Below are 12,100 nucleotides of genomic sequence, written 5' to 3' on the forward strand. Positions count from 1 at the left end.
TCCATTTTGAGTGAGTTAAGTTGTGTTTCATTAATGATGACAGCTTTGTTGATCTTGAGGGTCAGAATGGCACGCTTGCACAGCCAGTCCATGGACTTTTCTGTGATAGTGACGATATCAGGTTATATCATGGCTGTTAGGTCTGCTAGGGTCATCACTACTTCGCCCTGGCCTGCAGGAATGGTCACCTTTCCTTTGGACTCGGGATACGCTCCGTCCCCTATTTTTAGTAGGAGTTTAGAGAATTCCCCAGTGGACACCTCACCTCTCAAGTGGACCCTCGTGTTCTTTCTTAGTAAGAGTTTCCTGATGAGGGGCCACAGATACGATGCCTGACACACATGGTAACCTTGTCAGCTCGAGTTCCCCTTGGGACTACTGGCAGAGTCTGCCAGAAGTCTCCAGCCAGCAGCACTGTGACTCCCCCATTGCTCTCTCATTGCCCCTGACATCTTTGAGGGTTCTGCTCAGTGCCTCAAAACACCCCTTAAGTGCCATGGTGCTCTCATCCCAAACAATGAGCTTACAGTTCCACAGCACTTGGGCCATGTTGCTTTGAGATGCTGAACAGGGGTGTTTCTGCAAGGATGAGGTTAAGAGGCAGCTTGAAGGTAGCGAAGGATCATCTGCCATGCCTGAGTGAGCCTTGACCTTCCATGGAAGTGAGCGCCTCTCTACTTGTCTTCCAGGATTGCTTTGCTCATAGAGAGACCCTGCCACTCTGTGCACCTAGGGGTGATCTTCCTGGTATTTGGCCACTGCTGCTTGGTGCACCGCAGGAGCAGGATGTGCATATTTCCTTGCCGTTTCTCTAAGTTGCTTACTCTTTTTAGCATTGGTGTATCTTGCACAATGTCTGCCAGAAGGCTTCTTGGTGGCAGTAAGAGGTGATGGCTGCAAGAGGTGTGAGGTGGGGTTGGACTGAGGGAGGGGTGGTATGGTGGGCACTTTGGCAGGTTCATGTGAGAGGTTCACATTGAAATGGCCCCTAGAAAGGTCATGTACCATCTCCCCATGAACATTTAAAAACTTAGTTGCCATACTGACTTTTATATAAAATCCCTATTCAGGAGTCTTGCACTGTCTTTCTTCAACTGGCTGCAGTTTCCTTTACCTGATTTTTACCTCAGAACACAGAGATCCACCAATCAGGCTGCATATGCAAATGACCTCAGGGCAGAGTGGCTGAGTTGGCAGTTGGTGGGGGGAGGGGGATGAGCAGCCTCCCAGCCACGCAGGGAAGCTGTATCCCTTTGGGAAAACACATTTTACCCCCTTGGGGGGCAAATATCTTAAAATACCTTCTTAGTGAGCCTCCACATCACGAAAGGAACATTTCTAGGTCCAGGGGTGTGGGCTAGGTGTTGATAAGTCAGTCAGGACTCTTGTGTTTTTTTACACACACGCACGCATGCGCACGCGCGCGGTCAAGGCTCCACGTGCATAATCCATGCCACGGGGACATGTACAAAAGAGGGGAATTGTTCTAGATAAAATCCAAAAACTAACCCTCCAAAACAGGGATGCACTATCTGTGCGATTAAGCTGTTGACTGGCAGTTGCTGTGCAACATCTCAAGCAAAGGTCCTGAAATCTTGTTGAAGATGGAGATGCATGAGACCACAGCCACTCCCTCCACAAACTGTTTGCTATACAGTTACATATTATATGCATCATTTTTTATGGGCAGAGAGATTGGAAATAGTCTTTGGACTGTTGCTCCCTAGAAGCTATGGTGTTTAAACATGCTGTGTTCCTTACTCTGCATGCTAAATTCTTAATTTCTTTTTAGCCTTGGAGCCCTTAATAGTAATAATTTTAGGAACATTAGGAAATGATTAACAGTTTGCGAGCCAGTTTGGTGTAGTGCTTAATCCGCCCTGAGCCTGCTGATGCGGGGAGGGTAGAATATCAATCAGTCAGTCAGTCAGTCAGTCAGTCAGTCAGTCAGTCAGTCAAGAGAGCGGGACTCTAATCTGGAGAACCGGGTTTGATTCCCCACCCCTCCACTTGAAGCCAGTTGGGTGACCTTGGGTCAGTCATAGCTCTCCAGAGCTCTCTCAGCCCTACCCACCTTGAAAGGTATTTGTTGTAGGGATAATAATAACATACTTTGTAAACCACTCCGAGTGAGGATTAAGTTGTCCTGAAGGGCGGTATATAAATCAAATGTTATTGTTGTTGCTAGCCCGCCCTTGCCCAGAAGATAATGGTTTGAAGGAAAGGAAAGAAAATTTACTTTTATATCATAATTTTAATCATTTGGGCCTCACTTGTCTCTGGTTTAACTGAAAGTTTACTTCCAAGAATGAGTTTCAGGTAAGTAGCCATGTTGGTCTGCAGTTGAACAGCCAAGATTCGAGTCCAGTAGCACCGTAAAGACTAACAAGATTTTCAGGTGAAGAGCTTTGAAGAGTTGAAGCTCTCTTTGATAGAGAGAGACCTTTGACTCTTGAAAGCATATGCCCTGAAAATCTTGTTGGTCTTTAAGGTGCTCCTGGACTCAAACCTTGTTGCCAAGTATTTGTTGCTTAGTTCAGATCAATATATGAAGTTCCACTTCTTTGTTAGCTCTTTAGGATTGCTGAGAGCAATAGTGCTGTGGCAGGAAAAAATCCAAGTAGTAGAGTTCCCTTTATGCAATTTTTAATATGCTTGCAGTTTTGAACATTGAGCTGTTGGAGTCGATGGAAAAATTTATATGCTGTCTCTCCAGACACTTGAGGCTGCTTTCAAAGTATAAAGCGATAATATAATAAAGAACATGAAAATTATCGACATTAAAACCATCTATAGAACAAGTCTCATGTCAGCTAGTGGCATGCAAACAATGTTAGGAAGCCTTAGATAGTATCCATAAACCAGCTCTCAGTTTGTAAGTTAGGTCATAAAAATCACAACTGAAAGAAATGGAAACTGTCAGTGTAAATCCTGGGTAGAGTTGAGTGGTTTGGCCTGGCACCTAAAATACAGTAAAGTAGGTAGGAAGGTCCTGTGGGAGAGGGCATTTCAAAGATGACACACCATCACTGAAAAAGCCATGTCTCTGGTTGTTATCTGCCTCATCTCTGTAAGCAAGGTCTCAGAGATCAGGGCTTGAGAAGAGAATGCTAATTGTCGGGCTGCAAATTGTAGGAGGAGGCAGTCCTTCAAATGTCCCAAGACATTTAGGGTCTTAAAGGTAAGGCTCAGCACTTTGAATCATGGCCAGAAGCGGATAGGCAGCCAGAGGAGGATCTTCCAGGACTGGAGTGATGTAATCATTTTATCTAGTCCTCAGCAATAGCTGTGGCGTTTTGGTCCAGTGACATTATTTCTAGATAGCCTTGAAAGGCATTACATACATGTGTTCAGACTGTGGATCACTGTATGATGAATTATTTAATTTGTATCAAATTTTGGGGTCTGTGCCACTCAGGCTTGTGAGAATTTTTCTCATTAACTTTACAGCTCTAGAATCCCTATTGGATCTATATGAGAGAAACTATGAGAGAGATTTCTGTTTTATAGTACAATGAAATATCAGGATGTAGACTGGATCATTAACCAGAAAAACAAGCTGAGAACTTCTTTGAGTTAATGATTTTATTTAAAATAAAACTTTTTTTGTTAGGCAAGAACTTAGTAGGTAAATACAGATGCTAATTAATCCTACTATTACAGAAAACAATGCTTGCAATAATATTTCTATATACATGAATTTATAGACAGATCAGGTTTTAGCTGACTGGCGGAATGTAATGTAAAGTTTTTAAGCCCTGCGCACACAGAGAAATCTCACCTAAAATCTTTTCCAACTGGAATCCATCAGCAGAAAGACCGATTACCTTACATGACACTTTTTATAAAGAAAATGACAGAAACAGAGATAAATATCTCTAACTTTAATATGTGATGGCCTGTAAATAAAGTGACTGGTCCCCAAAGTGGTAATAAAGATAAGCAACTGGTGAACTTAGAATACATCTCAATAACTCATTAAATTCTCAAAGTAAAGTTATGAGGCTAAACTTGGCTCTTGTTTGCAATTAAAAACGCTACTATTCCTTCTGTTACACTAAGGAACGGTCAGCTTTAATGGTGGTCCTGTACTTTTCCTGACCAGCTGTTAATTATGAAAGTGGCATAAAAATACATATGATTAACATGAATACCTATGATTAAAACTGAATATTCAACTGTTATCAGATAACAATTTTTGGGAAGCAGCTATAGTTGGCATATCAACTAATGCTGATAAAAGGTTCTCCCTCTGAGGCGGAGGACATCTTGGGTGTTTCCCACCATCCTATCGGGGAGGCAGGAAGTAGAATTTCTTCCTCTTCCTCTAATAGGTGGGACCACCCTCTCTGTCCTCAGTTCTTTCCTGCCTCCGGGGAGAGCAGTCCCACAGTTGCTTAGCTCTGCTAACTACTTGCTGTTCTTCCTAATCTAAATCTAAATCTATCTACACCTTTTCCTTCTGTGGCTTTATACTTCTAATTCTCTCTCCTCCTCTCCTTTTTTCTGCTCTTCACTCCCTTCTTTGGGAGAGATCAAGAGGAGGAGTCATGGCTTCCAGGGAGTCTTCAGACTCTGAAGATAGTTTTTTGGAGCAGACTTCGGATCATGCCCAGGAAGCCGTTCTTCCAAAGGCAGGATCAGGCTCAGTCGGTACTGGCATGCAATCAAAGCCTGCACGGTTGTCCGGCTAGGAACGGCCAGCGGCGGAGACCAGACCCCCTAAGCGGCCCCAGCTGTCGAAGCGGGAACAGGGGAAGGCTGCACGCCCCATCCAGCCGGCTGAGGGCGCTGCGGCGCGGTGGAGCTCGATTTCGGCGGGAAACTCGGCTTCGGCAGAAGTTTTCCCGCGCGAATGCAATGACGTCCTTGCCAATCTCCCGGCGGGGGAAATTCGGCCCGAAGACAACACAGACATCCAGAGCTCCAGCCACGTGGATCGGGAGGACTCTGTAAGTGAGAACAGTGCCTTATCCCCAGAAATCCTGGCAGCCATTGGGCGGTCTGTGAGAGAGCAATTATTATCCCTGTGCCAGCCTGTGCTCCAGTAATGAGTATGCTTCCAGGTGATCAGTAGGCAACACCACTGGTCTGGAAGCAAGTAACCCTTGGCCAACAAAGGCTGCCAGAAAGATTATTGGCAAACAAACAGATAGATCTGTACGCTGGCTGGAAGACGGCTCATCTGTCAGTGAAGTCTCAGATGAAGGGGGTTTCCTCTCTGAGGAAGGAGAGGAGGAAGAAGAACCCAAGGTAGAACAGTCCAACAGACTGTTTCAGGCAGAGGATTACCAGTACCTACTGGCAAAGACCTTAGCAGCCTTAGATCTCAGGGAAACCCCAAAAGGGGAAGAGGAGGAACCCAGGGCGGAACCTTCTGGTATCAGACCCAGAGGGAATAAGGAGTTCTTTCCCAGATCAGAAGAAAAGGCCAAAGTCTTTCCATTCCCTGAGTTCTTTGAGAGGCAACTGAGGGCGGAATGGGCTATGCCAGCAGTCCCCAAGCAGTTTTCAAACTCTGTTAAGAAACTGTATGCTCTGCCTAACTTTACGTCTGAGTTCTTACAGGTACCGATCGTGGACGCTCCAGTGACAGCACTCCAATCACAAGGCCTGCTCTCAGAAGATGGCCAGGGGTCAATCAAGGACGCTCTGGATAAGAAGGGAGATGGAGCCCTTAAGAGAGCACATGAGGCTATGGCTATGGCGATCAGAGCCTCAGCCATAGCATCGATTGTTTCCAGGGCCTCAGTGGTGTGGACACGGAGATTGATGGAACTCCCTCCGAACAGTAGCAAACTACTCATAGAGGGGGCCAACAGAATATTGAAGGCCAATATGTTCACCACTGATGCCACACTGGACACCATGTCCTTTGTCTCTAGGGCAATGCCCACGACAACGTCAGCCAGATGCCTCTTCTGGCTTCGGGCATGGCTGGCAGACATCCAAGCCAAGACCATATTGATGTCCTACCCCTTCACGGGTGGTAAGCTCTTCGGGGAACAACTAGATAAGATCCTAATAGAAACCAGGGACAAGAAGAAGGCACTCCCAAGGTCTCTAAAAAGAACCAAGAGACGATCCTTTGGCTACCAGCCATTTAGATCCCAGCACATGTTGCCTAGGAGCAGGCGAGATGGCAAACGCACCTGGAACCCTCAAAGGAACCAAACACGTAGAGGGACCTTCCAAGGCAGGCAACAAAGACAACAATTCATCCGCAACAACAGGCACGAGTTGGACGACAAGAGCCAGAAGCCCTGACTCGCATGAGGCTCCGGTGGGGGGAAGACTGCTTCTCTTTCGGAAAACATGGCTGACATTCGAAGTGGATGCCTGGACAAGAGAAGTAATATCCAGTGTTTACTTGATAGAATTTCACTCACTTCCACCGGAGTGCTTCCTAATTTCCCCACTCAAAGCAAATCCAACCAGACGGGACATCACAATCAGAGCAATACGGCACCTCATAGAAATAAAGGCTGTCGAACCAGTTCCCCCGGCCGAGGAAGGAAGAGGGGTGTACTCCATCTTCTTCACGGTCCCAAAGAGAAATGGGGACTGGAGAGCCATTTTGGACTTAAAATATGTCAACCAGTTCATAAAGTTGCGACACTTCTGAATGGAAACTCTCCGCTCCATAGCAGAAGCACTTCAGGAGGGAGAGTTCCTAACATCCATAGATCTTATGGAAGCGTACTTTCATGTTCCTATCGCCTTGGCCCACAGAAAGTTCCTGAGATTCTGTGCAGAGGGGATACATCTACAATTCAGAGCTCTACCATTCGGTTTGGCCACGCCCCCAAGGGTCTTTACCAAACTTCTCATAGTGCCGATTGTCAGACTTTGAGAAATGGGTCTACATCTCCATCCTTACCTCGACGACATCCTGATAAGGTCCAAATCAAGAGAGACTTCCTTTCAAGATACCGGTCACATACTCCAATTTCTGAGAGAGTACGGCTTTCTGATAAACATGTCCAAATGCTCTCTGCAGCCATCTCAGAGACTAGAACACCTGGGTCTAATAATAGATACCCGGGCGGGACGCTTCTTCCTTCCCCAGGAAAAGATAGCCAAAACACAACAGTTGGCAAGGAACATTATCAGGCAGTCTTCGTCCCTACTGATGGGGCGTGGAAGCAATTCGGTGGGGTCCATTCCACATCAGGACTATCCAATCCTTTTTGAGACCCTTCCAGCTGCAGATCGCGCAGATAAAGGTCATACGGATACGGCTACCCAGACAGGTCAAGGAGAGCTTGAAATGGTGGACAATAGAGTCCAACCTAAAACAAGGCAAGAGCTTCCTTACCTCGGTCTACAGACAAATATTTACGGATGCGAGCCTCAAAGGCTGGGGAGCCACTCTGGGACAGCTCACTGGTCCAGGGCATCTGGACACGGAAGGAACAATCACTGCCGATCAATGTCCTAGAGATGAGAGCCATTCATCTAGCACTGAACAATTTCAGCAACCAAATCTCATACTCACATGTTCTCATCAGGACGGACAATATAGCTGCCAAAGCATATATCAACAGAAAGGGAGGGACGAGATCGTCAAGACTACAGAAAGAAGCAGCAAAGATCATCGGTTGGGCAGAAGAGAATCTTTCATCCATCAAAGCAGAACATGTGAGAGGGGTACTGAATGTTCAGGCAGACTGGCTGAGTCGAGAACGTCTACACCCGTGGGAGTGGTCTCTCCACAGGGAGGTCTTTCTATTCATCATGACACACTTCGGTACCCCGGAAGTGGATCTGTTTGCTTCACATCTAAATCACCAGGTTCCGAGATTCTTCTCCAGATATTTCCACCCGGAGGCGGAGGGCATCGACGCCTTCATATCTCCATGGCCAAGCGGTGGTCTCTATGCCTTCCCCCCTCTACTGACGCTGCCCAGATTGCAGAGAAAGATTTGGGAGCAGAGGGCGAAGGTGATACTAATAGCTCCATGGTGGCCAAGGAGACCATGGTTTTCTTCCATTCAGCTTCTGTTCAACATGCCCCCAATACGTCTTCCCTTACATCCAGACGTTCTGCAACAGGGACCGATTTGGCACCCACACCCAGAGTGGATGTCACTGACAGGGTGGCACTTGAACGGGAACATCTCGCCCTGATGGGCTACCAACCACAGATAGTCCGGACCATACTGGCAGCACGAAAAACTTCAACAATAAAGATCTACAATGCCACCTGGAAGGCCTTCACGCGCTGGTGCAGGCGCAAGAAATTAGATCCAGTGAAACCATTTCTGCTGAACGTTCTTGGGTTTCTCCAAGAGGGCTTAGACCACGGACTGAAACTGGCGACACTAAACAAACAAGTGGCAGCCATCAGTACGGTTATTCCCACAGTGGGGGATGAAGCGCTCTCGTCGCATCCGCATGTACGGAAATTCCTCAGGGGGGCGACCTTGCTGAACCCTCCAACAGTTCACAGATTCCCAACGTGGCGTCTGAGTGTCGTGTTACAGGCTCTCACAAGAAAGCCATTTGAACCCATAAGAGACGTTGCTATGAAATGGCTCAAACTAAAGACGATCTTTCTCGTGGCGATAACATCAGCGTGCCGTGTGTCAGAGCTGAGTGCCTTATCCGTCCACTCAGACCTTTGCATCTTCAATGCAGATAAGGTAGTGCTGAGAACTGACCCATCTTTTCTACCGAAGGCCTATTCAAAATTCCATCGTTCTCAAGAGATTAACTTGCCTTCCTTTTGTCCAAACCCAAGACACTCTAAAGAACGTGAGTGGCATACCCTCGACGTGAGAAGAGCCCTCAAGGCATGCTTATTTAGAACAGAGCACATCTGTCACACGGAGTCTCTCTTCGTCAACATCACGCCTCCACAACTTGGACAACGTATGTCCTCGGTGGCAATCGCCCGCAACATCAGGACCTGCATAGAGGAAGTGTACAAGGCCCAAAAGCTGAGTGTCCCTACAGGGATCACGGCACTTTCCGCAAGGTGCGCGGCAACCAATGCAGCCCTTCGAAGGAATGCTCCAATAGAGGAAGTATGCAGAGCCGCCACTTGGTCGTCACTATCTACCTTCATCAGACACTACTGCTTACACACCTACTCTTCGGCCATAGCAGCTTTCGGAAGATGAGTTCTTCAGCACGTGGTGGAAGACGAAGATCTTGTCCCACTCAAGGAATAGTACACTGCTTTGGGAGCACCCAAGATGTCCTCCGCCTCAGAGGGAGAACGGACCTTTGGACACTTACCATGAAGGGTCCTTCTCCTCTGATGGCAGGAGGACATCTTGCCCTCCCAAGATCTTCAGGGACGTTTTGGGGTCTTTTTTCTGAATCTGTTACTATCCTGCTGTGTCCCCTTTTTTCTCTCATACTGTCTGACCTTTTTCTTTATCTATCAGTGTATAAAGGCCCCTCGGGGCTAAAGTCGTCCTATTGAACGGGATACACAAATATTTACTGCTGGAGGGGGTCACCCAAACTGAGGACAGAGAGGGTGGTCCCACCTACTTGAGGAAGAGGAAGAAATTCTACTTCCTGCCTACCCGATAGGATGGTGGGAAATACCCAAGATGTCCTCCTGCCATCAGAGGAGAAGGACCCTTCATGGTAAGTGTCCAAAGGTCTGTTCTCCATGCCACAGGAATGGTACTTACTCAGTTACTGTTCCACCTCTGCATAAGATCTTAGGGCAAACAACTAATTTTTAAAAAACACCCTAACAAAATATTTTTAAAAATTAGACTTTTCGTATGACTGCTTTGGTTGACTTCTGTGGGATGTGAACTCCAAAATTGTGGAGCAGCCACCCAAAACATCTCTCTGTGTCCTTATTGTTATCCAGTCAAATGGAAGCCCTTTTGCTGAATTTATTGGTTGTGATGATACCAAGAGAAAGCTGTCTGGGAGGCATGTAGGCCTCTAGGTGTTAAAAGCTTCATAGATTAAAAGCAGTGCTCTGGATTGCGTCTACATGAAATCAGGGAGCTAGTGTAGACACTGAAACATTGGTATAACACACTCTCTGACAAACAGACCTCAGCAACAAATTCTTTGGATTATTGTTATATGGTGCTATATGACAATAGTGTACAGCATTCTGTCTCTAGATAACACTTTGAATGAAAGGCCACTTAAAGGAAAATGGTAAAGTGTACTATGTTACTTAGGACTTGTATTGTGGAATAGGACAATCTTCTAACTTTAAATAAATCTAATCAAATAATTCTTTGCAAGATAGGAAAGCATTGAGAAGAAGGAGTTTGAGTTACTTGTGACTCATTTCATTACAAGCATTGTCTAATGCATGTGACTGTTTATACAAATTGTATTCAACACTGCAGTCATGAAAACAAGAATCCAACATAAGTGGAAGTGCTGTTTTTCCAAGTACAAAATGCTGCCTTATAAATGTCTGGAAACTGTACCACATGTTTATAACAAAATCAGTACCTTTCAAGAAGTATGAAACATGCTCAGAAGTCCAGGAAAGACGAGTGTAGTTGCTGAGCAGAAAAGTGATGCTGAAGATGAGCCCTAGCCCCTGGAGTTATCCTTTAGTTCTCCTGCTGCTTTTTCTAGTTGGGTGATTTATCCCATACATGTTTTGAATGAAGGATGTACTTAGACCAAAATTTTGTTGTTGTTAGGCAAGCTTTGAGGAAAGTTCTGACAAAGGGTATTAATTTCTGTGTTTGAGCTTCCATTTCAAAATGTGTGACATTTTCTAATGTGAAGTAATTTTTGTGTTAATAATGTACGCTAGGGCCTGTACAGTGGGTTATCTTAATAATGGAACTTAGGGCCTGGTTTTAATAGTGAAGTGAGCTTTTAAATAAGCATGTAGTCAAAATATAGAATGGTTAGCAGAGATGATTGAAAGGAACACTGAAAACACTTGTATAACTTATATTGCAACAGGTTCATTCAATGTGTCTTTCTTCTATTTCTCTTGTTGAAGTTCTGTATATGTTTAGTTTGAATTGTAGAAAATTCTATTCCAGCTTTTTTCACCTGGGAAAATTTGTGTTTGTAAATAGTTATGAACTGTGCTTTGTTTCCCCATCTCTCTTTTGCATATTGAGAAAGCTTTATTCAATTAACTGCTCGAAATACAGTTGCCAAGTCCCTATACCCTCCTGGCTGGGGAGGGGGGGGCACAACACCCAGTACTTAACAGAAAGATCTTCCTCTTGCGCTTATATTCCCAGTGCAGACACAATGATGTCACTTCTGGAAGTGACATCAGTGGCTGGTGAGTTCCCGCACTTTGCATGGGGCCAGTTCAGCCCATTTGTGGCCAGAATTGGTCCTTGTGACGCCTGGGAGCATGCCTGCTTGCCTGCATGATGATGTCACTTGCGGATCCCTAGCTTGAGACCTCTGTGTTGGAGTGTATTTTATATTGTAAGCCTTCCCAAATATATTTTTATGAAGTAATGGAATATAAATATTTTAAATAAATGTTGTGTATGTTTGTGTTCAGAGTAGATCGAATGTGAACTAATGATGCACATCTCAACAGGGTCAGCTTTCAATATTACAAGAGAAAATAGATCACTTGGAGCGCTTGCTAGCAGAAAATAATGAAATTATTTCAAATATAAGAGATTCTGTGATCAATCTGAGTGAATCTGTCAAGGATGGACAACGCACCCCAGAAATTATAAACTTTGGTCAAGGAAATTTCTCAGAGCTGTCACCTCGAGCCCCTGTGTACCTCTCAGTAGATCCTGAAGATTGCCAGTTTGCTTCAATAAGTGGAAACCATGCTTCAGATGTACAGGTAAATGTTGTAAATGTTTACTGCTCCTTTATCATTGACCACCTTTCCAAGAAAAACAGCTTTTCTTGATAACTCATGTAAATAGTGTCCAACACTGGGGTTTCCAAACCAGCTAAATTGGTTGATTTGCATGTTCATGTAAAGAGGCTAATCAAACATCCTTGTAAGCAAGTAGCTAGGTGATAAGATGTTTGTGCAAATGTGCTAGTTTGAGTAGCTTTCACATTGCAGCCTAGGGTATACTGCAGTCCGCTTCTTTGTTTTAAAAAAGGTGTTTAGTTTTGCCCCTTTCATTCCATGTAGACAGAGTATGCATATCTG

At 45.2% G+C, this 12,100-nt stretch overlaps 1 protein-coding gene across 1 annotated transcript in view; it reads left to right on the forward strand.

Moving 5' to 3' along the window:
* The window catches only part of MAN2A1 (mannosidase alpha class 2A member 1), a 101,842-nt gene that overhangs the window by 12,357 nt on the left and 77,385 nt on the right, over window positions 1-12,100 (forward strand). The window contains exon 2 of the mRNA XM_054986190.1: window positions 11,519-11,779. Coding sequence (XP_054842165.1) covers window positions 11,519-11,779 — 261 coding nt within the window. The remainder of the gene's footprint in view (window positions 1-11,518; window positions 11,780-12,100) is intronic.

This window comes from Eublepharis macularius, chromosome 8 (assembly GCF_028583425.1).
Source record: "Eublepharis macularius isolate TG4126 chromosome 8, MPM_Emac_v1.0, whole genome shotgun sequence".
Taxonomy (NCBI): Eukaryota; Metazoa; Chordata; class Lepidosauria; order Squamata; family Eublepharidae; genus Eublepharis; species Eublepharis macularius.